We start from the raw sequence: 27,457 nt of genomic DNA, 5'->3' as shown, positions 1-27,457 counted from the left end.
CTTCTTAAATTATCAGTTGTTTAAAATCTTAATTCAAATACTAACTAAAGCTGTAACGCAGTAAAAAGGTAGCAGACAATTACCTCAAAACTGTGCTCAAGTACCTCACTTTGGTAGATTTATTTGTTATTTTCTGCCACTAGAAACCACAACAGCGAGCAGCAATTTATCTAATGTCAACTCTTTAGCAGTACTGCTCCGATAATTCTTAATCTTCCCTCTTAAAGGGCAAACGTCAGAACCACACTGTGAACTATACGCTCGCTGGTAGAGGGCTGAACAGAGCCCACATTTGGGTCAATGTATCTGCTTGATTTAGTTTTGGGAGAGCGGATTTGGGTCAAACTGTGCTGGGAATCAGCTCCAGTTAGACTCAGGCTCCCGTCGACATGCACAAGTGAATCATCATTCATTCCTGAAAACCATAACTACATTAAAGCCTAACTCGATATCTACGGTAAGGCTGTTTAGAACTACCTCCATCTACACTCCTTCCATTCTCTGTATGAATCTACACTGACTTAAGAGCAATAAATATGACGGCAATGAATTAAATCCTCACACATGATCGAAAAACTTTATTTACAGACTTGTTTAATCAGCCGTGTTAAAACAGTATGTACAACACATACAAGAACAGTACATGAATAAGGGACAAACAGTAGCGAGGAGGAACGAGTACAGTTCACAGTAGAGGTAGAAAGTTGTCTAGAAGTTGAAAGTGCTCTGGGCTTCACTGATCTGGAAGGCGTAGCCATCGTTGGTTGCTTCTGGGGCCACAGACTGAACCTCCTCGTCCTTTAAACATAAAAAAAAAAAAACTGTAAGAACACTCCTGGGCACAGAGAAAGAGTTTAAAGTCAGTTAAAGCATCGTCCACCTACCTCCTCTGAGAAGTACTTCTCGATCAGGTTGAGGGCAGCTCTGTAGATCGTCTCATTCTCGTGAGCCTGCAGCGCCTCGATCTTGTCCAGTCCACCGCATTCTTCAATCATCAGACTCAGCTTGTCCGATTCGCCGATTTTATCCCCGGCCTGACGACAAAACACAAGAAGTATTACACAACAACCCAGCTACCTATAAATACACAAACTAATCAGATGTGTTGTTTCTAATATGGTGTGACAATATACTGACCAAGAAGATATTGGTGATGGCATCCAAGATGACGAGGACGGTTTTACTGTCCTTAGAGGAGAGCAGGTTCAGAAGAGGCTCGATCACATTGGCTTGCACAAGATAGACCACCTGCTGAACAGTGCCCCCACTGGTGAAGTTGGTAATTGCCCACACAGCCTCTTTCTGAGTTTTGTAGTCACCCTGCAGAGGAATGAGGTAGAGGACAAGTTACAGACCTGAAAGTTGAAGATGTTTTTCTTTTACAGCAGAATACTGGTAAAAATAAAAGTATAATCCCAACAAGTGGAACAAAAACAACTAGAAACGTACCCGCACAAGCACTTCCACCATGTACGGAACGAGGCCTGCGTTGATGACCTCCTGGATCTGGCAGTCCTTCCCTGCTGTGATGTTGGACAGGGTCCAGGCTGCCTCCTTCTGAATGTTGGCCTTCTTGTGGCGCAGCAGTGGGGGGAACATGCCCAGGGCCCCGGCATCCAGCACCGCCTGCGTCTGCTCATCTGTACCAGTCACGATGTTGCCGATGGTACGCAGCGCGGGAGTCTGAAGGAAAGTGGAAGTGTCAGCGTGACGACGAAACGAACAACACAACAAGAACTGACCATCACACTAAACGAGACGTTCTACGTACCACCACAGGCAGCTCCTCGAAGCCGAGCAGCTTCACCAGGCGAGGAATCAGACCGGTCTGGACCACCACCTCAATGCGTTCATTGGGACCGTCCGTCAGGTATGAAACGGCCCAACAGGCGTCCGCCAGAACCTCCAGGTCATCGTGGTGCAGCAGACGGATGAGAGCAGGGAGGAGCTGCTGGATGGCAGCCAGAGGGGGGGAGGGGTTCTTGTTGCGGCAGAGGTTCGACAGCGTCCAAGTCACGTTTCGCAGGTAGCCGGCCTGCAAAGAAACCAAATGTGAGAAAAGGGGGCAGGTGTGCTGGACATGGAACATTCAGTTGAGTCGGGACACCACCTAGTGGCCAGTAAGGGGAATAACTGGTCACATCAACAAGTCTTGTGGTTAAAACACAAAATTCAAACATCAAGAAGAAACTTACACTGAACACAGTCAGGTCAGGGACGGCCAGCAGGCTGAGCAGAGGCGCCACAGCTCCATGCTTGATGACTCTGTCTCTGAGAGCCGATCCATCGCCTGCATTGGACAGAACAACACAGATGAATACAAACACACCTTGGCTACGATCACAATTGTACTTAAAAATCTAAATATTGTGTCAATACCAGCGATGTTTCCGAGGGCCCACACTGCTTGCTCGCTGATGTGCTGGTGTGGGGAGGTGACCAGGCTGATGAAGGCAGGAATGGCCCCGCCCTCCACGACAGCAGCCGTCTGATCAGATGTCCCGGAGGCGATGTTGGTCAGAGCCCAGGACGCCTCGAACTGGATCGGAGGACACTCTGCCATCCCCAGGAAGGAGACGAACCTCGGGATCAGTCCGGCGCTGATCATCTGGTCAATGGGAGGATGTTTGTCACGGGACAGCAGCTTCCTGCATTCAGGAGGACACAATCAAAGTCATTACGGCTGTAAGGAGTGGATTTTAAATGTGCAGTAATCAGTGCTCTTTAATGAACAGTTACTACCTCGCAGCCTGAGTGGCCTGGAGCTGGGACTCGGTGGTACCGCTGTTCAGTCCCGCCACGATCTCCTCGACTGTCCACTGCCTGAAAGCCTGCAAACAGTCAGAGAATAGGCAGTGGGTTAAAGGAACCACAGGAGGCGAACACAAAGGCTTCACAGGATATGCAACAAGTGAAATGTCCCTGTAGCTTTATGAGTGTAGTGGAAACTATATTGATCTGCATTTACCATGTGTGTCTTCTGATTTAGAGTTGTTCATCACGACAAAAGCAGCTGGTGTAACTTTGAGAAATTCCTAAACAGGTTCTGTGGTGCTTCTTTTGTTTTTAGGTTTTAGATAAAAGCAAAATAAATGAAGTAAGAATTATTTTTTTCTTTTTTAAACCAGTTTTGTTTACTAAGGTTATATTTATGCAGAATTAATAGATATTTCTGTTTATCAAATGGTCAGAAATAACAGGAAAACACAGATCTGTCATGTGCCTTTACTGTACGTGGAGTTTTTGTGCTTTCTTTCCTGTGTGGCCATTATGAGGCAGAAAAAAACTTGATTTTGTATTGCATTAATGTAAGGACAAAGCATTTTATCCCCAACCAGGATGAATAAACTAATTTTTTAAGTCTATTTTTAAGCCTCCGCCTATAAAGGACAGGACGACAGATGTGAGACCACCACAAACAGCATTTAAACGGTTCAACACCAGCAGCCATCACCTGCATTTAAATGGATTTAAAGCCTCACCTGGCAGTTCTGGTTCCTCTCCTGAAGAGGGGAAGTGGCCTCGTCGGGGAACGCGGCCACATTTCTCTTTTTGAACATCTGGTCATCCTTCTTGGCCTTGCGGAGCTCCACGTTCACCTCCACCCTCCTGCGGCGAAGCTCCTGCGTTCACGTCAGACGAGACCGGGTCACACATCCACACCTGTTTAGCTTAGCTTAGCCACACGATGCTAACCTGTTAAATACTCACGTTGGCATCTTTGCCTTTGTTCTTGAACTTGTTCAGACGAGCGCCGTTCTCGGACATTTTTTCAAGTTGCACAGGAGCTCAGCAGCAGTGAAAAAAATAAAGTCTTGTGTTGTGTTTTCCTGTAAAGAAATTTTAAAAAGTTTAGCTGATGCCTCGTGAGTCTTTTGGAACAGAAATGACAAACACGTCAAGCTAACCGGACTTCACGTTTGACATTAAAACAGGTCTACTACCGGGAATCTAAAGCTGGAAATACAGCAGCTAGCCCAGAGAAAATATGGAAATCTGCTATTTTTCAAAAAACTAGCCTGACATTTCTTTTAAAGCCGTTAAAATGCTCACCTCTCGCTCGAGTAGAAGTTGTGGTGGCGACGAAACGCTGCACAGACCTTTAAATTCCCGCTACAAACTCCTCTGATTGGCCAGTTCGAGCTGGAGCGTCCGGCCGCCCCCGCTGATTGGACGGTTTGAAAAAAAATCACATGCGGCACAGGAAGCAGCGTCACTGCCGCAGGAAACATCGCGAGATCTCCACAGCAACAAGCATTTTTGAATAGTGTTTGTCCAGTCAAATGGTACGACTCAAGGGAAATGATTTACCGCAGACCACGCCTCAAATAGACTTCTATTTAATGCAAAAATATATTTAATTAATACTCAATCTAGACGAATAAAGCTGTTGTCTTTATCAGATAGCATTCTTAAAAGTTGCTACCAATAAATCTGATCGTTATTTTCTTGATTAACCATCAACAACATATCAGAAAATGAGGAATCATTTCCTAATTCTCCTAATGATGGCTTTAAATATAATGTTTGATTGATTTAAAGGAGAGAAATCATTTAAAAATAAATCAATTGAACCAGTATTTATTCACTTATATATTTGCTTATATTTGTATGTAAAGAAACAGCAAGTTAATAATCATTTATCAAATCTTTTACAGATTTGTTTTCTGTCAATTTGTTCATTAACTAATCATTCAGTTGGAAAACTGTTCCTAACTTTATTATTGTTTGTTTGTTTTATTGGTGAAACACGATTATTTTCTTTGTTGTTAATCTGTTGATTATTTTGCTGATTAATCAATCAGTTGTTTGGTCTATAAAATGTGAGAAAAATGGTAATCAGTGTGTTCTAACATGAGAGATGGTCCATAATGTTTTGTCCACAACACAAAGTTTACTGTCATAGAGGAGATGTGGAAATATTCACATCACATTCACTATTTGAGTCAAGCTGACTAATTTATTATCAAAATAGTTGGTTATTTATTTAATATAGACAAATAATTGATTAATAATTACAGGATTATTTTTTATGCTACTCCTACTTCATTTGTGAAAACAGATGACTCAATTTTTGTAGATTTTCAGAAAACTTATCTTTTTGTTGTTTGCTTGAGATAGTCAAACTGAAGTTGAGTGGATTTGACTCAGTAGAAACGACCCGACAGGGCCGCCGCTATAGCTCAACTGGTTGAGCTGGTGACCATGTACTGTGGCTATAGTCCCCGACGCAGAGGTCATGGGTTTGAATCCAGCCCATGGCCGTTTGCTACAGGTCCCTCTCCCATGCTTCTCCCTACTTTCATGTCTTTCTCTCTACTGTTCTGTCAAAACAAAAGGCCAAAAATATAACTTTATAAAAGAAATGACATGACAAAAATAGAGGTAACTTAAGTTTGATTGATATTGTCTCCGCCGCTGATGATTTAAGATTTAGAGGTTTTTCTATGAAGAGAATCCCTTCTTGGGCTGCAAGGTGGCTCGGTGGTCAGCACCGTTGCCTCATGGCTAGAAGGTCGCCGGTTTGCGTCCCGGTGAGGACACCCGGGATCTTTCTGCGTGGAGTCTCCATGTTCTCCCCGTGCAGCGTGGGTTCTCTCCGGGTTCTCCGGCTTCCTCCAAAAACATGCTGAGGTTAATTGGTGATTGTAAATTGTCCGTAGGTGTGAATGTGAGTGTGCTTGGTTGTCTGTCTCTAAGTGTAGCCCTGTGATAGACTGGTTACCTGTCCAGGTGAACCTGCCTTCACCCTGAGTCATCTGGGATAGACTCCAGCCCCCCATGACCCTGGTGAGGATTAAGGTGTAGAGATGATGGATGGATGATCCCTTCCTGCCCTAAAATGGCTTCACTGTAACTCTACGCTGTCGCTTCTTCTAGAATGTGCAGCTCTGTAAAGTTCACTTCACCCTCTCCTCCCTATTCGTTGCAGATCGAGCACACCGGCTCACCTGTTTGCTTTGTAATATCGGTGTCATTCAGCAACACAAACTCCTGACTGATCCTGAAGAACAGAAAGAAAAACCTGAGAAACGTCCATCCTTCAAGTTAACGGGATGAATCATTCAGGTTTGAAACTTCAAAAGTCAGAATATGTGGTTTTGAGACTGTCGTCAATACGCTGCAGTTTCAAGGTGGAAATACTCTGCCCTTGTTCTCGTAGATTAATCGTAGCAACTGCTTGAGTTCCTTGAAGACGTTCCACCTCTCATCCAAGAGGCTTCATCAGTTCTGACTGACTAGTTGGGAGTTCCACATACTGACATCCTTAAGGAGCCATCCCAACTAGTCAGAACTGATGAAGCCTCTTGGATGAGAGGTGGAACGTCTTCAAGGAGCTCATGACCTGGATGACTGAGGATCTTCAGACACTCAGCCCTTGTGCTGACTGTTTATTTCACTCATTATGTGTCATCATGTATAAAAAACAACATATGAACATGTCAGGAAGATTAAAAACAAACATGATTTTCACCAAAGCGGAGTTTAAACGTTGGATAAAAACGTCTCCAATTTGTCACCTTCGCAAACACGTAAGAGGAAGAAATCAGTCTTTTCAGTTTTATTAAGTTCCATATACATCAATATTTCTTCAGCTGTAATACAAAAAAACGAAAAAGAAATCAAGTCGAAATCTGACAAATTGTTTTTTGTTGTTTTTTTTACAAACAGGGCAGGAACCTTCAAACACATGGTTTCATCCTTCTCAGTCAGTCAGGCGCTACTGCAAAGCGTTTGATTTCCAATAGCTTATTACTGTTACGTTCAGTAGATTACAGGAGTTTAACCAACGTCCAGACGTCCAGCACGCCGTCTTTCATGCCGCTTCAGACGTTTAACGATGAGTGGAAATGGGAGAAGAACGTCGCTCCACTGCGAGAATCTGAATTTAGACACGAAAACTCATGACACGTGATGCTCAGTAGAACTCAGCCGCTGTACGTCAGCTTTTCATCGGACACGACGACCACCAGGATGGCCTGAGGGGTTTTTCCTTTCTTTCTTTTTTTTTGTTTGTTTGTTTTTTACCAAGTAAGAAAAAAATAAAAAGACTGCGATCAAAAATAAAGTACATGGAAATATGAGAGCTCCGTAAGAGTCTTTTCTCCGAGGTAAACTTTCTTCTGAAATGCCTCAGTTGTTCTCGCTCCTCTGATGAAGACGGGGGTCCGAAAAAGAAAACAAAATAAAGGTCCCGTTCGGCCCATTAGGGGGGTTCAGCTCTGCCGGAACGATCCCGTGAAAGCAGCGAGTGCCTCGGATGCAGGTAGTCAGAGGAGCGAATCCCCACAAACGCCGGGCGAGGCGGAGTCCGTCACAGAGTTACAGTTCAGAAAAAGCCATATTCTTGGCAAGTGCATTTTGTTTGCGCAATGTGCGACGCTTTCTAAGAGGCTGAAGAAGACTGAAGCTTGTTGTTATGAGACCTACAGAGAGAGGGGGAGAGTTGAGAAGCCTTCGCATTGAACCGCTGCACAGTGATCAAAACGCATACGGAAGGATGCAAAAGAGAGAGGAGGGGGTCGGCATAGCAACCAGCAGCCATGTTGGTGTCATTAAACCGGGAATGCCTTTCGTTAGCGACTACGAACTGAGGTTACTGTGCGAGGACACGTTAGTATCGTAATAATACTATCTAAAAGGATTCGTTTCACCATTATTTAAAACAGACAGATAACTCTTAACAACAACTGTACATGATAAAAAGTTTATGTACATTCAAGACGACCAACTGAGGCGAGGGGACGCAGCGAACAAACACCCCTCATAAATATCTCTAGAATAAAATAGGCAGTTCTTATATATTCTCAGATCCAAATCCGAAGAACAGAAATAAATACAAGGTTGAAACTAAAATGTGTTTAAAACCCGACTGAACACCACCTCGCTGGCGGGACTGATTGTTCATTGAGGCCAATCATCAGATCTGGAATGAGAGCAAAGCATGTCCCTCGATTACATCATGAACACGTGTCAACATGGCTGCCACTTTATTATCACTGGAAACTGTGATCACAATTGGTTCACTTTGAATTGAATGAAAGCACATTTGGTGTTTGTGTGTGGTTTTTTTCTTAATTTCTTTTGTTTTTGTTTGTTTTGCTGGTTTTGGGAACACAAAGTTTATCACTAGAGACCCCAGCATCCAGTCCAGACTCCAGCTAGACTGGCCCACTTAAGAATCTGACAATCTGTAAGAAAGAAGAAAACAAATGGGATGGCGTAAATCAAAAAGGCATGCAGCAAAGGTGAACAGACACAAGATGATACACGGTACAGATGAAACACGTCGCGCATCACGTCTTGATGTCTGGTGAGTTTTCAGCAGCATCAAGCAAACGTTAACCCTCCGAACCCCGAAACCCAGCAGCTCTGTGACACACCTCAGAGATTCAGCACAGTGAAACGTCTTCCTAGAGCTTGTAAAACTGTTTATTTCCAGTATTGGTAACACCTGGAGGCTTCTGGAATCACCGTGATTACAGTCGTGACTCGATAATCCGACCCTTAACAATCCTAAACCTGCTATCTGACATGTTTTTAGGAAAAACCAACAGAACCCATAAAAACAGCCTTAACATAGCGACAGCCTTGGATTGTGACTCCGACATGACATTTAATGTCACCAATCAGGATGACGGCGTATTATCTGACTGAACAATCCCACAGATTGGCTACGTTCACACTGCAGGACTTGATGCTCAATGAGGATTTCTTTGTGACTTCCTTCACGTTTCCAGTTCAATGCGACTTGTATGTGATCTGCTGTGTGAACTTCATACGAGCCAAAAGTGTCCCGCATGCGCAGAAGAGGACACGACGACGTCACACGCAGCGAGCGTGCTCAGTGTTTATGGAAGTAAACATGGATGGTAACGGTGGAGCGTATCTGCCACTCCCCCGCCGCCACCGATGGAGGAAACAGAAGTGTGAGCGCTAACTAAACTAGCATCAGCAGCCAAGTACTGCCTGTGTGTTCTGGACACTTCCACCCCGTCAGAGCGCTGCCCCGGGGTGGAAGTGGCCGGAATGTGCACAATCGCACACCGGTCAGTTAGGAGTGAAATCCAGCGATGTGTAGTGTTCTAACAATACACTAGTTATTATAACAACTATGAATATGAACAACTAATGAGCCTTCCAGCATCAAGCCCTCCTTGTATCTGGACCTCCGTCTTGACAATCCGACATAAAAGAAGGTTTTACATTTAGTGTCGGATTATCGAGTCACAACTGTAGTTAAAAAGAAATGTTATTTTAAGGTTGTTTTTTTTTTGTTTTTAACTTTCCTCTCCTTGTAGCCACGGCTGCACTTTTTCCACAGGTAAGACGAGTCTCCTACTCGGGGTTCAGAGGGTTAAAAAGAAGTCTAGTCTACGAGTTCAGCGCATTCTACTCATGCTAGTGGCACAGAGAATTAAAACAAAAAAAGTAAATGGCAGCCACAAATGCACAAATTAAAAAAGGAACAAATGAAACCAACAGGACAGAATTTCTGAGTAAGCCGGTGAGGACAGTCGAGGCTGAAGCACGGAGGCGACGAGAGAAACCTTCAGAGTCTGGAGTTGTGAAGGCGCTTGATCTCACCTGCTCGCTTTGAAACCTTTAAGCTTCTGTACAAAGAAGGCTTCGAGCACCTCGGCACACTGAAAGAAGGGCGTATCGTTGGGGTTGTAGTAGCGGCAGTTGTCGAAGATTTTGGTCACGTCTGCCACAAACTCGGTGAGCTTGTGGTAATGTCGCTTTTGCAAACGGGTTTCCATCGTGGAGAAGTCTGAGAGGGGGCAGAGAAATATGTGAAGCACAGAGGATAACGTAGACAAGTTTACTACGTTAAAGAGGAAACACACAGTATGGAGGTATCATTAAGAACTCGATTAAGGAGATAACCATAACCAGTTCCCATCGTCTGGTCTTACCCATTGGCTCCTTGATCACGCGGTAATAATCAGGTGCGTCGTGAGGGTCCACTGGTTCGAGGAACGGCCAGGCCATTTTGTGAGACTGAAACGATTAGAAAGTGAATTTATGAATGAGTACCGAGATGGTGAACTCAGATAATGACCACAGGTACAACAAATCATCTACTGAGGTAAACGTTGGTGATAAATTCAGAGCAAAATTAGAGCTGGCCAAAGGATGCATGATGAGGAGGTTAATACTATGAATATATTGTTAACTGACTCAAGTTGTCAGATGTTGGCTCATTTTAAAGTGAAACTCTTCATTCCAGGTGCGGTCTTGAAAAATGTCCAAGACTTCCAGGACACAGAGCAACCTGGAGCGCTGGATCTCCCTCACGGTTCTTCCTACCCCAACAAGCTCGGACTTTAATGCACTTTAATGTAGTATTTAAACTGAAACCCTATAATTTAAAAAAAAATTGCGTGAAGCTGTTTAAATACCGAATATGCAAAACAAAAAAAGCTGCTTCAAGGTACTTGTTGCTGTGAAAGCACATCCACACGTAGCCACAAAACACCTTAACGAACCCCACTGTGTCAGGGGGAGCACTAACGACTCACATAACGAGGGGGAGGAGCAACAAACCCCCAATTAAAACTCAGGTGTTAATGACTCCTTAATAAGTATCTGGAACTCCCAACTAGTCAGTCAGAGCTGATGAAGCCTCTTGGATGAGAGGTGGAACGTCCTCAAGGAACTCAAGCAGTTGCTACGATTAAAACTGTACATAATGGATATTTGTGTATTATTTTTTTCCCACTTGCTTTTTTGAATTTTCTTATATGATTATTTATTTTGTGTTACTGTGATAAAACAACTTCCCTTGTGGATCATTAAAGTTGATCTAATGAAGCTCAACTGAATGGAATTAGCTTCTAGTTTTCAAAAAGCACTTTGGACACAAGGTCAACAATCCTAGACTAGATCCTAGAAAAAGATCTTCCCTGTTACAAACAATCCAAGAGAATCTGTTTTACCTTTAAAGCGTATGATAGAAAGTTTAGATGCTCTGTTACAGTTAGTATTACTGAACAGGTACACGCAGGTTTCTTACCTGTAACGAACGTAATATTCTTTTCAAGCCCTCGTAGTCTTTGTCAGTGAGCGGCGTGAGGACCGTCATGGCGTCTTCCGTCGACTGACACTGCGGACACACGTACACGTCGATGTGGTTGGCTTCGCTCTGCAGGATGCCCACGCAGCGCCCGTGGTACCAGTTCTGGCAGCGGTCGCAGCCGATGTAGAACCTGAGGGAACGTCGGACACATCCCGGTTAGCACAGCGCGAGTCGGTGAATCAACACACACACAAAATAAATACCACTCTGCATTTCTGAGACTGTAACAGCCAGGGCAGGGTTGCTAACGGTAACACGTGAAGCTGTGTAGCGGGTAAGGAGCCCTACTGTGATTCGTCGTACGGCGTCCGGCAAATGCAGTACAGCTCCTCGCTGCTTCCTCCCTCCTGGCCACGTTTACAGTCGTTACACACAAAGTCCTCCAACTTCTTGGCCTCCTTCTCCGTGATGCCGACACACGCGCCATGAAACCAGTTGGAGCACAGGTCGCACCCGATGTAGAACCTGAGGGAGGAAAAGACGAGTGACCAGCACGTTAATATGTGGACATTTTGCCAAAGCAGCCAGATGAGTGGAGGCGGTGCTCACTTTGACTCGTCGTAGGGCGTTTTGCAGATACAGTACAGTTTGGTGTCCTTCTTGTGATCCTTTGAGGTAGAAGACAGCTTCTTCTTCTTCTTGTGTTTTGATGAGCTGGAATCTCTTTCCTTGTCCCTGTCCCTGTCTCGGTCCTTGTCTCGGTCCCTGTCTCGATGTCTGTCCCGCTCCCGGTCTTTCTCCCGCTCTCGCTCCCGGTCTCGGTCCTTATCTCTGTCTCTGTACCGGTCTCTGTCCTTGTCCCGGTCCCGCTTCTTGTCCTTGTCGTGATGCCTTTCCCTGTCTCTGTTTCTGTCTTTGTCCCGCTCGTCTTCCCTCTTGCGTTTATGGGACGAGGAGGCTGAGGTGACTGTGTGGCTGCTGTGAGAGGAATGTGTGGAGTGGGAAAGATGGGAGGAGTGGGACGAGTGGGAGGCGGCTGCCTTCACGGTCGCCGCGGCAGCCTGGGCGATAGCAGCTCGGGCTTTTTCCTTTTCTCTCTGGAGCCTGGCTATGTCCCGCTTCAGCTCCTCCTGAGGGGGACACATGACATGAATGTATTATATCCTAAAATACCTCTAAATGTGTTGCCTGTTAAAGCTGCAGTAGGCAGAAAACACATCTATGTTTTTTTTGCTCTGCGATTGGCTAAAATTTCTCTTCATGTTCTAGGTTTTAAGTGTGTAACAGAGCTAGGAGGAGGTTCAGAAGTTCCTCTCAGATGATTTATGCTACAATATGCTGAAAGGTTAGTGTGGAAACGTTGACCGATGAAGCCAGAGAATGCTGCCTACCAGCTTTAAATTCTTTAAACTTGATCGTGTGTGAGAAGTCTGAACATGTGCCAACCTGTACTTGCAGCTGCAGCTCCTTGTCCAGCAGCGCTCTCTTCTTCAGGATTTCGGCCTTCAGCTGCTCTTTGTGCTTGTACAGCAGTGCAGTCAGCTTCGTGGCGTTCTGCTTGGAGCGTTTCTGCTCCACCACCTCTTCCTTCTTTCGTTTCTTAGCTGCCTGCTTCTCATCCTTCTCAATCTTGTCGAGGATGAACTTCATCACCTGGTTGCACACAATCATTCTGAGGAGAGAGAACAGCGGTTTCAGTTCGGTTCAGCTGCTGTGGGAGCGACTCAGTACAGTCTTATATCAGAGTACATCAACAGTTACAGTTTAAAGGGTTCAAGGTAAATTATATTCAACATTTCTGTGGTTATTCAGATCCAAACCTCTGGTTCTCCTCCCGCTCAGCAGCAGCCAGAGTCTTCCTCTGTTTCAGCTGCTCTGCCGTCGCGTTCTGCTTCACCACCGCCTGACAATCACAAAAACTTTCTTTAGTATGAGCAATATCCTGACAGTTTATGTATAAATGCTGTCAGACATCAATCACTCAGTTCTTCTTTGAGTCATACCTGCTTCTGGACGCCATCCCCTGGGCTCACAACCTGCAGATTCTGCTCCTTCTGTTCCCTTTTAGCTTCGTGGTGTTTCTTCTTCTTTGGTTGTGGTTGTGGTTGTAGTTGTTGTTGTTGCTGCTGCTGTTGTTGTTGTTGTTGTTGCTGCTGCATCCTCTGAAGCTGCTCCTGGACGCTTGCTGGCGCCTGTATAGTGACCATGTTCTGGATCTGATGGGTTTGAATTTGCCCCCCAGTTTGCTGGATCTGGATGGGCAGCTGCAGTTTGATCTGTTGGGGAACGGCGCCACCCTGCTGCTGCGCCTGCGCCTGGATCTGGGCCTGGATCTGAGCTGCGACGTGGGGCGGCAGGGCGGAGAGCAGCTGGACTGGCTGTTGCAGGCCTGGAACGGTGATGAGTTGATGCCTGATGGGAGACTGGACCTGAAGCTGAGGCTGCGACTGGACTTGAGTTTGGTTCTGAGGTTGGAACTGGACCTGGAGCTTCGCTTGGACTTGAGGCTGGGCTTGGACCTGAAGCTGTTGCGGGACTTGGGTCTGTTGCGGTGACTGCACTTGAAACTGGGATTGGGACTGGACTTGAGCTTGAACCTGTGACTGAATGTGGACCTGGGGTTGCTGTGAGGCCTGAGGTTGAATCTGGTTTTGTTGCTGGAACTGGACCTGAACCTGGGGATGGAGCTGGGTTTGGATCTGGGGCTGCGGCTGAAGCTGTGTTTGGGCCTGAGACTGAACCTGAGGCTGGGACTGAACCTGGAGTTGCGGCTGGACCTGAGGCTGTTGCTGAGCCTGAGGTTGGGTTTGCGGCTGTGTTTGAAAAGAAGCGTGTACCTGCTGGTACTGAGGTTGGACCCGTGGTTGGAGCTGGGCCTGGGGCAAACTTTTGGTTTGGGACTGGAACTGCACCTGAGGTTGAATCTGAGGAAGGGGCTGGACTTGGGCTTGCGGTGGCTGCTGAGCTTGTGGCTGAATTTGTGCTCGAGGCTGAAACTGGACTCTGACTTGAGGGTGGATCTGAGCGTGTGCTTGGGCCTGGAGATGCGCTTGCGCCTGAATGTGAGACATTTGCTGGACTTGACCACAAGGCTGGACCTGAACCTGTGCACAGATTTGGGCTTGGGCTTGGGGCTGAAGCTGAGTGTGGGTTTGGGGCTGGAGCTGAGGCTGTGTGGGTCTCACAGTGGTCACAACGGAGGAGACCGGTAGCCCCGTCATATGAACCTGCACTGCCGAGACTGGAATCTGAGACATCTGCTGCACGGACACAACGGCGGGGTGCTGGACTTGTGCTTGAGACTGAGGGGTCAGAGATGCCTGAGGCAGGGGGGTGACGGGGGAGTGCGTGGAGATGGGTGCAGGGGCGGAGGCGGGTACCGTGGCCAGGGCAGGTGGTTGAGCCGCAGCCTGTTGAGCGGGCTGAACTGGAGTCAGCGCTTGAGATGAGGCTGGAGTCCATCCTTGAGGCTGAGCTGCCCTCTGCTCGATTAGAGCTACAAGAGAAGAACAAGTATTAAACACATTTTTGGAAAGAAAAGCATCGTACACAGACTACAAGAGGACGATGTCTGCATTCCTACCTGGCACTGAAGGTGTTGTGGATGTGGCTGTGACTGGAGTGACAACAGCATTGGCCACACCAGCGTGAAGGGGAACCGGAGCTGTGGCTTGGATCTGAGTTGGAGCTTTGGCTATGGACGGGAGAGCAATGTGGGTGGACACGACGGCTATGACAGGAGCAGAGACGGGTGCAAGAGCGGGGGTTGGAGCTTGGACAGGTGAAGGAAGAGAGGCGGAAACGGGCATCTGGGCCGAGTTAATGTTGGCTGTAGTAGCAGCAGCTTGGTTAACGGTCTTGACTGATACGGGGGACAAAGCAGGGGCATGTGTCTGGGCAGGGGTCGATGTTAAGCCCGTGGTAGGACTAAAGGGGTGTGTCTGGATTTGAGACTGGGAGGCAACAAGCCCTGGGACAGAACCTGCAGTTTGGGCTGAGGGTGGTGTAAGGGTGGAGGATTGAGTTTGGACCTCAGCTTGGTTTTGTGCTGGGGCTGTGACCGAGGTGAAGATCTGTTTCTGAGCCATCGTCTGGCCTGCATTTTGTGTAGCAACTGAGGCTGGTGTGGAAGATAAAAGCTGTGTGGAGGGCTGGGGTGCAACTTGTGGCAAAGCAGACACGGGAGCAGATATCTGCGACAGAGCGGGGACGGACGGCGGGGTAACGGCTGACACTTGTGTTTGCAGTGAGGGCTGGGCTAAAGCTTGTGGGGGAGCGACCGGGGTTTGCAGAGGGACCGAGGCAGGGGCAGGGGCTAAACTTGGCATTTGTGTTGGACCTGCAACGTGTGTTGGGGCAGGCAGAGGAGCCGTCATTTGTGTTTGGGCCAACGATGACGGAGTTGTCTGGACTTGTGCGAGGGGTCTTGCTTGAGTTGGCGTGGACATTTGGGTTTGAGGGGTCTGCGCTGCGGCAGGTTTGGTCGGGGTAGCAGCAGTTGGAACTGAAGTTGAAACGGATGAGGATGGAGGCATCGGAGTGAAGAGGAATCGCTGGACCTGGCCATTGGGCATGGCTGCCTGCATTAGCTGCTGACCAGGGCCAGGGATGACTGTCACACCCTGGGGGATGATTTGCAGCTGCCCCTGGGTCTGGCCTTGACCTTGGATCACCACCGTCAGACCTGGGTTTCCTCCCTGCAGAGGAACAGACAAAAAGACTCTTACTGTTAACTTGTAGTGACACAATCTGTTCTAATGGTATGAACTACTTTAAAGAAAAGACTTCATAAAGAGGCACAAAGACAACAAACACAACACGAGACACTGTGGATGTATGGAGTTTCCACTGACCTGTGCGCCCTGCGTTAGCTGCATGAGCTGTGCCATAGTGAGTTTGACTTGACCCTGCTGTGGTCTTGGAGGCTGAGGGGAAGCTACAGGCGGCTGTCCAGGAGCCGTGCTGGCTGCACAAGGTGATGGTGCAGGACCTCTCTGAGCCGAAGCTGCCTGCACAGGTGTAGAACCGGGTAAAGCTGCCGGCTGAGCGCGGCCCATCGGGGTGGCAGCCTGCTGAACCTGGCCTGGAAGGAAGGAAAGAAGATTTATTATTTCTTGTAAGGCACAGGACCAAAAAGGCTGAGGACATTTATTTTGAGAATAAAAATTACCTTGTTGAGCCAAAGCTGGACTTCTGATCATCGTTGTGCCCACAGAGGTAGATGGAGTAAGTGTTTGGTTCATCGTCATGCCGGGCTGTGTTTGGCCTCCTGCTGCGGCGGCCTACAAAACAGAGCCAAGAGTGAAACCATCAGCAATCATGCTTAGTGTCTGTATTATCTTTAGGTAAAACTGAAAAGTCTTCAGGGAAAGACGGACGACCTGCTGTTGGGTAGTTGAGGCAGAGGTTGTGGCTCTGAGGTTGATCTTGCCAGTCGTGGGATGTAGTGTGCTGTATGTTCTGAGGTTCGCAGGAGGCCCAGAGGGGAAAATGCCCAGGACTTTCTGTTGGACTACACCTGTCGATAAGAATGATTATGTAAGGCAATGCTCGTGTACACGGAGAGAGATACAGGTCAAGGATGTACAGAAGCAGCAAAACATGCACTGTGTGTGTGTCGTTGGAAAAAATCTTGCATGGTGTTAAAAAAACAAAAAACAAGATTGAACTATCTGCCTCACTCAGTTGAAGGGAAAAAACAGAACCTGCTGCACACATCAGTAACAAGAAACAAGATCAGATTTTGGCCGGAGAAAGTTTTTAAATCTAATGTGAGAAAAAAAAAAAACAATAAAAAGGGAAAAAAAAGACACTGGTGGCATCATTCATGCTCAGTGTAAATACTCCATCACTGCTGCCTCTCACACGACACTCTTCCATCCATTTTGGCCAACGTGAGCCAAAAACCAGCAGAAATGGATGACACTCGTGCTCCCTACCTCCTTGAGTAGTGGGCATGTTGAGCGTGACAATCTTGCTGTTAGCGGGAAGGGGCAGTTTGGCGGTGAGGACTTGGCCAGCCACAGTCACTGGGCTGCCAGCGATCTGGAAGGTTTGCTCTGTGGTGGTGATGCTGCTAGCCACAGTGACCACCGAGCCAGCGGAGGCTGCAAGACACACCATGCCACCTGCAGTCACGTGTACCCACAAGGGCCACCACAACAGCCAGTCTACGGCTGTGGTGTCCACTGTCCGCTTCCAGTCAACAAGGGGGCTGATGCTCTTACAATTTGCTAATAAAACGTTTTAAATGCTGATGATACACGGCTTTATGTGTATTTCTGTTGGACTTCAGAATTCTGAATTTTCACGGGATTCAAAGTGGACACCACGAGCCGCAAAGTCATTTTGGCAAGCCATTTATATTCACCAATGTGGAAAACGGACACAAAAAAAACTCAAAAAGTTGTGGAAAGTCATGCTGATGATTCACTTTTTATACGGCTGTGAAATGATACAAAAAAAAGAAAAGAAAAAAGAAAAAGAAAATGGTAAAAAGGGACGAGGTCCTTTGTTTGTCCTCCTGCCTGATGATGATGATGATGGATGGAAAGGAACATGAATGCAGACCACTCCCTGTCCTCCACCTGCTCACCTGAGCTGTTGTTGTTGTTCTGACCCTGCTTGACCCAGGAAGCGAAAGATTGGTGGAAGTTCTTGTCTTGCTGGAACGAAACTGGAGAGCCCAGTTTGGTGGCCAGGACCATCTTGGTTCCAGGTGTGACTTGACCGATCCTCTGGCCCGTGGACACTGGGGTGCTGGGGATGCTGGCTGAGGTGGTGGTTGTGGAAGCAGTGGCAGGAGTACCAGGTCTCTGCTGTTCAAGACGTTTCTAAAACGAAGATGTCAGAATGTTTAAGGTATAAAGAGAGCTGGCTGACCTCCAAGCCGTGCTCTGCTGAGAACACCTGTGTGGGTGAAAGGTGCTGTGTTCCCACCTGCTGGGCAGCCAGTCTGGCCTGTTTCAGCTGATTCTCCAGATGGGCCTTGACTTCCTCCGCCGTCTTCAGAGTCGTCCCAGTCTTGGAGGGATCTACACCCTGTGACTTCTCTCTCTCCAATCTGCAACACCAAAGAAAAACATGCAAATTATTTCTCCTAAAACTTCCCAAAACACTCATGCGGAGAGGTGGTTTTGCTGTGCTTCTTACCTCTCTGCAAAGGCTCGGATCTCCCACAGCTCCAGGTCCTCTTCAGCTACCCACGTCTCCACAGCGATCGGCCCCGTCAGCTTGGCTGGTTCCTGCTTCTTGGGCCTCAGGGCGCTTGAGCGAAGGCCTTTCCTTTGTGGCGTCGGGGTTTCTGCTCATTGAAAGTAAGACAGTAACCATTAAGTATGCACATAAAATGTTGACAAAACTCGACAACCACTCTGAGTGTTAATCTCAACTTTGGTTTTCCACCACTAAAGCAACACAATCAACTGAGATACTGACGTTTAAAGAGTCTGCTCATTCATAGAAAACAGCCAATGTAGTTCAAACCCTGTGGCTTCAGCTTGGGTAGATCTGACATTAGAACACCTCAGTTAGAACATCTGAGCTGCTGCACTGCACTGGCTCATGATAAATGCTGCCGATTTCAATATTGAACAAAGTAACAGTGACGATCATTTTGGACATAATCGTGCAGCACTAATCATGGTCATTCTTCAACTGTGCAATTGCATTTTTTCTTTTTTTAAATTCTACAATATTTCTGAAGAAACATGTGCTTTACCTTTGGGAGTGTCTCGGTTTCCAAGGGGACAGATGATCTTCCTGATGCAGTACTCTGAACGGATGCCGTAGGGCCCCACGTCTCGTCTTTTTATAATCTCTGTCGTGGTGATATCCGTGTCCGTGGTTTCTTTGGTGGGAATTAAAACACAATGCTTCAGTTATTTAGAATGGCTTTTCCCTACTTTCCCATTTGAATAGATATGCAAACTAACACTGAGTGTCCGTTTTCTTTTCTAAGCGCCCGCTTCTGCTTTGAATTGTTCTGAGTGAGGAAAGAACATAAGCTGCCACATGTAGCCACCTAGCAAAAAGTGCTGCACCCATGTTTTCTTCTATTTGAAAACTACTTTATAGAAAGTCCCTGGTGTCGTCACTGTTGCTCATTTTCAGCAACCAGTCATGTGGGTGGGACTCGTCACCCTGTTAACCAAGAAAATTGTCTAGAAGGTTGTTCTGTCTATCCTGAGCTGTATGATTTGTCAGACAGAAGCACAAAGAGGGTTGCAGTCAAGAAGTGTAGTCCCTTTAGAATGAGATGAACGCTACATGAACACATGCTCTGACATGCTAAGATTCCTCAAAGGCCCAAAGACAAGATGCCAAAAGAAGTGGAACACAAAAGACGGAGGATGTTCTCACCTTTCCGTGTGGTGCCGACAGCAGCAGAGGGTTTCACAGCCATGTCGTCCCACCGGAGGCAGGCCCACAGCAGCCTCAGCATCAAGCTAACACCTGCCAGCGACCTCACAGTTTGGAGACGGTATCTGAACAATGACAAGACACCAGTGAGTCATTTCCACCTCCTGAGGGCTGAACTACGAGGCGAGATTAGGTGGTTAGCGAGCTATGTTGAGGTTATGTTCAGAGTTCTGGATTTAAATCGGCTAGAAGAAGCGTCTCCCTTCAACCAAACCGATTCCTGATGATTCTCTATGAGTGATGCACATTCTCAGCTGAGGGAATACGTTACATCTGCAAACCAGTTGATCTGTACATTACTTATTCCACCGAATGAAGCTGTGCAGGGTACGTCTTGCAAGATATATGCATGGAACCCGACATGTATTCACAGGTGATGCAGAAATCACATAAATATGATATATATATTATATTTGGTCCTGATTTGCTGTAAAGTCTGTTTTCACTGCAGCTTATAGAACATAGATTCAGAATGGATTATTCTACTGGTATTTATTACAGAGATCACTCAATCAGTAGCATTAGTTTCACTTTGATTAGGCCAAAAGATAAAGTGATATCCTGCATTACGTCAGACCAAACTGCACTGCAATACAATATGTTTAAATATATTAAGTTTGAAGTTTCTAAGCTCTAATGTGCAGCTGTCATGTTAGAGACAAGCGGCTGCATTGGTCGGTAAAATAAATACATCACATTACTCCATTTTGTGCAGAAGAGGAGTCACGCCTTCTCTCAAGTTGACAAAGAAGGTTGATAACCACCTTCGTTATCTCTGACTGAGGCTCTAGTTTTTGTCACTGACTCAAAGAAAGTCTGGCTGTGTCACACTTTGCTTGCTTACATACACACTCTAATCCTGGTAAAACAATACTGTGCTCATGAGAGGAAAAACGTCTTATTATTGCCGTGTAAAAACAACGTGGACAAAAACAAAACAGCAGCCAACAAACAAAAACACCCCAGCCCATTCATTAGTGTCCATTATTCAAAAGAAGGTCTCTAGAATACAAATGCCAGGTTTAACCCTGCAAGTGTCTGAATCTGTCACTGACCTCCACGTGATCCCAAAGGTGGGCCGAGGCGACGGGTACGGCCAAATATCCAGGGCAGGCTTGGCATTATAGTTGAAGATGGGCACTTCCCGGATGCCGGCCTTCCTCGCCATCCTCTTCAGGTCGTCGTTTGGCAGGACGAAGATGCTCTTCTTGCTGCTCTTGGTAACAAACTTGCGGTAGGAAGGCAAAGCTGTGCCCGAGCGGGCCTTCTTGGACTTGGAGAACCTGAGAAGGCTGACGCGGTCCCTGGTGGAATACTCTTTACTAATCGTCATGGCGCTGCTCGACGTGGAACCAGAGGAGCTCGTTTTGGCGTCGGCGGTGGGAACTTTAGTCTTCGGGGATGCGAGCGCTCCGGAGCTGGGCTGGGAGGTGCTGACGGAGGAAGCGCTACTTACTGCTTGAGACGTCACATTAGGCCGACTAATGGTGCTGGAGGCGCCAGCTGTGAGGGCGTTTTGAGACTCTGTGGTGGCGATACTAGAGGTGATGGAAGTCTTTAAACCTTCACTATTAGTGCAATTGTCTGTACTGTTACTGTTCTGGCAAGAAGAGCTTGAGGATTGAAGCTTCGCAGGCACGGGCCCCTCACCGTCCATGGCCACGTCCTCACTCTTACTGAGAGCGTCTTCTTTCTCTCCGACGTGATTCTCTAATTTAGGGACTTTCAGGGGAGGCGGGTGGCATGTGTTGGGCACGTCATTCTGTGACACGTTTCCATTCATCAGAGCCTTGACAGGCTCTTTAGTGTCACCTTGGACTTGACTGGCCGGGTCAGAGCTGCTGTTCCGGTCCGTCGGGGAGGCGACCAGAGTTTTTCCGTTCACCTGCAGCGGACTGCTCTTGCTGTCGGTCACCTCCATGCTCTCCGTGTCGCTCTGTCCGCTGCCCTGCTCCATGTCTTCATACGAACGTTTTTTAACATTCTCTCCCACTCGAGCCACCTCTAGCTTCTGTTTTTCGCTGTTTTCCACCGTCTCTGATTTACAGTTGTTTCTACTGTTGAGTTCAGTGTTTGCTAAAGGTCCTCCGTTCACTTCCTTATGGGCGCAGGCCTCCCCGCCGTTGCCATGCACAGCGTTTAGCTCCGTCTGGTTGCTATGGCTGGGTACGGTGATGTCTGATTTGACATCCAAGCTGTCCGTGTTTGCCCCAGTGTGTTCCTGCTCAAAGTCAAGCTTTTTAACAACGTGATCTTTCAGTTGGAGGCTCTCCTCCTTCTCCTCTACTTTAACACACGGGGTCCCAGCAGGCTGCGGTTTGATTGATGCAGATCCTTCAATCTTAACCCCAGAGGCGGGCTTCGTGGCAACCGTTTTGGACAGGAGGGCTGCCTGTCTCATCCGTTCCAGTCTCTGCTTCTCCTCCAAGGTGAACTGTTTCACCCGTCGCTCCAAGAGCCCGTCCAGTTTGGACGGCTTCACCTTCTTCTTGTAAGCTGTTCTCAGCTGAAAGCCCTCGCTGACATTCACAACGTCGTAGAAGATCTTCGACGCTGCGGTCTCGTCCTTTTTGGGCTGTTCAGGTATCTGGGCTGATTCTTCCTCTGCAGGTTGAACAGCAGGTGAGGGAGGGTCGGTGTTCTCAACTTTATCTGTGACAAAGAATCACAGAGGTCAGTGGATGATTTAAACAGTTGTTCACAAATAGAATCAAGGAAAATCCACAGATTAAGGAGAGGACATTTAATTTCAAACATTTACCTTTGTTGTCAGTTGAAACAGCAGCTTCGAGGGAGGAGTCCACCTCCGAGTGTTCGTCTTCTCTCTTCTCTTCTTCTACATTTTTTTCCTGCTGCTTCTCCTCTTCTGCAGGTTTTTCCTCCTCTTCAGAGGTCTGAGGTTTGCCGTCGTCCTCTAATGAAGTGCTCTGAGACGCCACAGTAACCGAGGCTTGTTTCTCGTCCTCATGTGCTGCGTTTTGAACAGTCTGCTTATCCATCTCCATCAACTTCTTCTGCTTCTTTGTGCAAGCTGTTGCATGTTCCTTTTTCAATTTAGCTGCAATGAAGACAAAAAAATAAAAAATCATTATGAAAGCAGAGTGTCAGCAGCAAGAAGAATAAATTCACAAAAATAAAACGAAGCTCCGCTGGGAAATGACTTGAGTTCTGGTCTTACCCTCCAGTTCTTTGCGGTAGTTCACGTTTGTGTTCCCGGGTAGCTTCGGAACAAACCGTGGCACTCGGGTTTTACTGACCCAGCTCCAACCACCGTAACCCGTCACCCTGTACTCCTCCCCCTTCTGCTTCCACACCTGCATTTACAAACACACGAGTAGAAAATAATGACAAAGTACCACAATCATTAAAGAGAACAATTACACACATTCAAACTGAGGAACTACATCTTTGACTGTAAAGCAGCCTGAACAACAACATCAGCACTTCACCACTACACACTTCTTTAGCCTTTCAGCGCACCACATCACCAGAGCACCGACCGACTCTTTCTGAGAGTCTCTGATGTCAACCAGAGGAACTGGAACCCCAGGAGCCACATGAAGGGATTGTGCAAAAACTCAACTGATTTAAAACAATAAAATTAAGATTTCTAGTACAGGTTGCAATTAAGAGTGCAAGAAAATTGGTTTAAAACAGAGAAATATAACAGAAAATTAAAAGTAATGACTGACAACCTAAACCAGGATGAAAACATACTCTAGCAATTAGGAATGCACCTTTTCAGCCCCAGTACTAATTTTTTAATACGACTGCTACAAGTCCTGATCTGACACCAGCGTAAATGCAATTTTATTTGTATAGCGCATATTTACAACAACAAGTCATCTGTTAGCGCAAAACAAAGGCAGTTACACCCAACAATCCAAAACATTTGGATTCCCTATAAGCTTCAGCAGTCCGCAACAGCGGGAAGGAACCGAAAACCCCCACAGGGGAAAAACAACCTCCGACAGAACCAGGCTCAGGGAGGGACGGCCATCTGCCTCGACCGGTTGGGTGGGTGTGGGATGAATTATACAATTTAGTGTACAGTTAAACAAGAAGTTATTGTCCTTTTGTTCCTCCATTTCAAATGGACCAATGACATAAATCATGAAGCTGTATTCCTCACAAGACAGGAAATCACCTTTATGAGTACAGCAACATCAGGCTAAGCTTGAAAACTGCCTTCCTGCTTTGGGAACTAAAGCTTAACAAAGAAATACGCATAAAAAAATGGACTGAACTGTTATTTATTATCGAAAGTATAACCGTGCACTTGCAGGAGACGGTGAGGTGTACAACTCATGTCCAACCAGTGTACAAGTACGACTAAACTCAAAAACTACGGTAGGCGTACGTCAGCGCTCCAGGTATCTGTTGTGAAGCTCATCGCAGACACATCTTTTAACTCTTCTGATAAGCGTTGGCACACTTTCTTGTAGAGTTCAGAAGCGGATAACAGTCCCAGAAAAACATTTGCGTAACATGTAAGTAACATGCCGTCGGAACATGAGTGGCGATGTTGAAGTTACAGAGTGGTGGGAGAACTTCTAAAAAAGCTTGAACAAAATGTGGGAACTGCCGGTTTAGATCAGTATGTACGGCATAAAGCCTCCCCGGCAACACGCTGAGCTGAATTACAGATGAAGGACGCCGATGCTTTACCTGGTGTTTGATGGGGATGGTGTACTTCACCCAAGTGGCCTGCTGCAGCGTCTCCTCGTCCTCCAGCTTTTTCTCTCGCTTTTTCACCTTCTCCTTCTCTTCACGCTCCATGGAGGTCATGCGATGTAGCCTGAAGCAAAAAAAAAAAAGAAACAAAACACCATGCAGCATTCAGCCGAGATGAAAATGAAATGAGGAGTCCTGCTTGTGTACTTCAAACAGCTGAAGGAAATTACTAGAGGTCATAAAGAGGAACTGGTTCCTGTTTAGTCCTCCAGAGAGCACGATAAGTGAGTTATACAATAGTGTTCATGTAGAAAACACACAGTTGCAGCCAGTTTTGTTCTTCCTTTACCTCGTGTGTCCGAGAGAATCCTTCCATACCGGCAGCATAACCACGGGTTTGATGGCACACTCCAGTATAGCCAAGGCCAGAGCAAACTCCCTGGCCTTGCTGCACATCTGCACTGCTTTGTTCCAATTGGTCCTACAAAAACAAAACACAAACTGTATGAGCCGCAGTGTTTCTCCCATTATTTCTGAAGGAAACTCGTGACATTCACATCCAAATATAATGTGCTAACTGACAAACAGACAGGTGTTGCAGAGTAAGACATGCACATTGTTGGAAGTCTCTCTGAGGCGTACCTGTGTGATGCCCAGTTGGGATGCATAAACGGTCCAGGGACGTTAGTTTCCAGCTGGATGATAGTAAGACGCAGGGTGGAGACGGTCAAACTTCTTGAACCGTAGATGGAGCCGTTCCACTTGAACTCTGACGCCGTGGTCAGGCTGAACTTGTGGGAAAGGTGGCGTCTCTTGTCGTGGTCCTCTCGGTGCTGATGCTTGTTCAGCGCCAGGACGTTGGTGCTGTACTGGTTGTGGTAGACCCTGTATTTACCCTCCTGACCCAGTTTGAACAAGTTGTTCAGATTCACCGCCAGGTCCCTTTTGAAGAAGCTGAGACGCGAAGCTTCGCCGTCGGAGCAAACGGGAGACGACTGGAACATGAGAGGAGGCAAAAACTGCAGCTTTAATAAACACAGATCTAGACATTTGTCGTGCTGCTACAATAAAAGGCAAGCATGGGCGATGTTTCTGCTAAATGTTTTTTGCTTCATCAACGCTGGTATAATGTGTGTGCATGGGTAGAAATAAGCCTGCTCAGTGCAGTCTGTCTTTATAGGAACTTTGCATAAATAAATACAAGATAGGAGGTGCTATGGACGTCATGCAGTCATCACTGTTCTTTACATTTCAACAGGCTTCAGTCAAACAAAAGTAAAACCATACCTCTTTGCTGCCTCCTGGCATTTGGTTATTTGATTCCCGTCCTGCAGCTTTCTCGTTCTTGAGCCGGTCATTATACTCCTCTGTCATTCAGAAAGCAAAAGTGTTGGTCTACTGATAGCACACCAAAGACAGGCGTAGTGTTTCAGTTTATGAGCGCTAACAAGCCCCAGTAGTGATTACCTGTCCCATCCTGGCTGGTGAAAGAGGACTGGGAGGATCTATCAGCCAAGTCGGGCGGGTCCGGTTTCTTGAGGCCTCCAGATGCAGAAACCTGGCTGCTGCCGCCGCTCGACTCTGGTTGAGATGACGACTGCTGCTGCTGCTGCTGCTGCTGCTGTGGTTGTTGATCTTGGGTTGCTGCCTGCGAGTCATCAGGGTGGACGACTTCACTGCTAGACTCCGCTTTCAAATCCTCATCTGGAAGAACAGAGTCAGAAAGACTGAGTACAGGAAACAGTAAAACAAGTATCAGAGGTAGCTGGAGTGAAACTAAAAGTCGTTACTACATGCAACTAAAAAAAAAAAAAAAGAATAGACAGCTACACACAACACTAATAACAAAATATCACAAAATTCTCAGTATAGCTTATCTTTGATGGCAAAAGGTGTAAAATCTTGGTATTATCATCATCAAACTGTTATTTTAAAAATAAGTGAATGATTCTTTATCAATCCAGTTATAAACCCAAACCCATGTTGGAGAGGAACACCGACCCACACCCAAAACAAGCTGCACACCTGCTGCAAAGCCAAATTAAAGCACCAGCTCTGCCTTTGAACTGTAACGGGAGAGAGCCTCGCATGTATATGCAGCTCTTTGTCGATGAGGTAGCAGGTGGAGCTTCCAGGCAGAGAGCCTTTTGTCTGAGCAACAGGAACCCACCCAAATGCCTATAAATTGGAATGAGAATAAGGAGCTGCTTGTGACAGACGTGGCGTGGCGTTCGCTGCCAGGAACGCCGTCGAGCACGGTGCCAAAAACGTGCTTTTCAAGACCATGAGCGCAGGAGGACAATATAGAGCACAGGACAAGCAATGAATGCATCGGAAATAAACGGAAGATTTTGCTGCTGAACTGCAGCAGCTTGAGGTGAGAGCAGGGCAGAATGGGTGGCAGAAAATGACGTGCAACAGCTTAAGGTCTCTGTGCATCAATTACATAAAAGGAGAAAACATCCACTTACTATTTAATGAGATGTTTACTGAAGATAATGAAGAGACACTCTGACAGGGAAGGATGAGGGTAATTACCCTCCCCTCCAGTGTTACAAGAGAGCTTGAATGTTGGAGCTACTTAAAGAAAGGAGGAGCGTTCAAAGGCCGGAGCAAAGAGCGCCTTCTGTGAGATGTTATTTGTGTCCAGGTACAAGCGTAGAGAGCCACAATGTCTTCTTTCACGGTGCGTGGAGGCCGATAGAATTCACAGAAGAATTCTCCGTTAGGGAACGTGCACATGTTCTATTGACCGGCAGCCAATACAACAGACACAAAGTGTGGAAACAGGGAGCAACAACACAGTGTTTGTGACTAGCATAGCAACACACGACGCTGATGGCCCGAGGGAGCAGCCACGCTGATCTGACAGAGTTTTGGAGAGACATCTAAATCTTGTGGACACAGCAAAGGTAGAGGGAAAAATACACTTCAAAGACACGGGACACCAGCAATCATCCCTGTACTATTCCAGGTTTGCCAGCCTTGATCCAAAAACAAAGTTTGAATTGTGCACTCAACTCCGATTAGCAAAAAACTATGATAAATCTGTCCCTCAAAATATTTCCTTAGAGGACATGTAGTTTTCAGTTGATGAAAAATACACTGTTGGATGCACTTTACCACAAAATTGGCTGTTAAATAACGACCGTACCAGCACACATGCCTGGGTACAGTATGGTATCAATCACATGCTAACGAGTAGCTGTCTTTGCATACCCTGGTTTTGCAGTTTTGTAAAGATCAACAGTGACTCGACACATTTTTTTGAGCTTAAAAACTGTGGCCAGACAATTTACCGATGGTCACTAAATGCCTCATATGTGGCTACGGTACATG

At 46.7% G+C, this 27,457-nt stretch overlaps 2 protein-coding genes across 4 annotated transcripts in view; both read right to left on the bottom strand.

Moving 5' to 3' along the window:
- Positions 1 to 550: 550 nt before the first annotated feature.
- On the bottom strand, positions 551 to 4,077 carry kpna2 (karyopherin alpha 2 (RAG cohort 1, importin alpha 1)). The gene is made up of 11 exons (XM_008285613.1): positions 4,054 to 4,077; positions 3,712 to 3,830; positions 3,483 to 3,623; positions 2,743 to 2,831; positions 2,380 to 2,648; positions 2,196 to 2,290; positions 1,772 to 2,035; positions 1,450 to 1,683; positions 1,138 to 1,320; positions 885 to 1,034; positions 551 to 798 (listed from the first exon to the last, which is right to left on the bottom strand). Exons 2-11 carry the CDS (start codon positions 3,766 to 3,768, stop codon positions 709 to 711), a joined length of 1,572 nt encoding a protein of 523 aa, XP_008283835.1. The 5' UTR covers positions 3,769 to 3,830; positions 4,054 to 4,077; the 3' UTR covers positions 551 to 708.
- A 2,470-nt stretch (positions 4,078 to 6,547) lies between these two features.
- The window catches only part of bptf (bromodomain PHD finger transcription factor), a 29,521-nt gene continuing 8,611 nt past the window's right edge, over positions 6,548 to 27,457 (bottom strand). For 2 of the 3 annotated variants that reach the window (XM_008285609.1, XM_008285612.1), the window contains 26 exons: positions 25,586 to 25,822; positions 25,406 to 25,485; positions 24,761 to 25,113; positions 24,468 to 24,599; positions 24,113 to 24,242; positions 22,623 to 22,758; positions 22,206 to 22,502; positions 20,500 to 22,096; positions 19,385 to 19,509; positions 18,744 to 18,872; positions 18,176 to 18,326; positions 17,963 to 18,086; positions 17,619 to 17,856; positions 16,405 to 16,541; positions 16,194 to 16,305; positions 15,877 to 16,106; positions 14,607 to 15,720; positions 13,027 to 14,519; positions 12,844 to 12,926; positions 12,470 to 12,695; positions 11,633 to 12,153; positions 11,372 to 11,548; positions 11,021 to 11,213; positions 9,921 to 10,005; positions 9,589 to 9,775; positions 6,548 to 7,427 (listed from right to left, as the gene is read on the bottom strand). In XM_008285609.1, coding sequence (XP_008283831.1) covers positions 7,388 to 7,427; positions 9,589 to 9,775; positions 9,921 to 10,005; positions 11,021 to 11,213; positions 11,372 to 11,548; positions 11,633 to 12,153; positions 12,470 to 12,695; positions 12,844 to 12,926; positions 13,027 to 14,519; positions 14,607 to 15,720; positions 15,877 to 16,106; positions 16,194 to 16,305; positions 16,405 to 16,541; positions 17,619 to 17,856; positions 17,963 to 18,086; positions 18,176 to 18,326; positions 18,744 to 18,872; positions 19,385 to 19,509; positions 20,500 to 22,096; positions 22,206 to 22,502; positions 22,623 to 22,758; positions 24,113 to 24,242; positions 24,468 to 24,599; positions 24,761 to 25,113; positions 25,406 to 25,485; positions 25,586 to 25,822 — 8,327 coding nt within the window. In that variant the 3' untranslated portion in view covers positions 6,548 to 7,387. Of the gene's footprint in view, positions 8,193 to 9,588; positions 9,776 to 9,920; positions 10,006 to 11,020; positions 11,214 to 11,371; positions 11,549 to 11,632; positions 12,154 to 12,469; positions 12,696 to 12,843; positions 12,927 to 13,026; positions 14,520 to 14,606; positions 15,721 to 15,876; positions 16,107 to 16,193; positions 16,306 to 16,404; positions 16,542 to 17,618; positions 17,857 to 17,962; positions 18,087 to 18,175; positions 18,327 to 18,743; positions 18,873 to 19,384; positions 19,510 to 20,499; positions 22,097 to 22,205; positions 22,503 to 22,622; positions 22,759 to 24,112; positions 24,243 to 24,467; positions 24,600 to 24,760; positions 25,114 to 25,405; positions 25,486 to 25,585; positions 25,823 to 27,457 lie in introns of all 3 variants that reach the window. The other variant, XM_008285610.1, reaches the window with a different exon arrangement.

This window comes from Stegastes partitus, unplaced genomic scaffold (genome assembly GCF_000690725.1).
Source record: "Stegastes partitus isolate 25-593 unplaced genomic scaffold, Stegastes_partitus-1.0.2 Scaffold410, whole genome shotgun sequence".
Classification (NCBI taxonomy): Eukaryota; Metazoa; Chordata; class Actinopteri; family Pomacentridae; genus Stegastes; species Stegastes partitus.
This window is presented reverse-complemented; position numbering and strand designations above follow the sequence as displayed.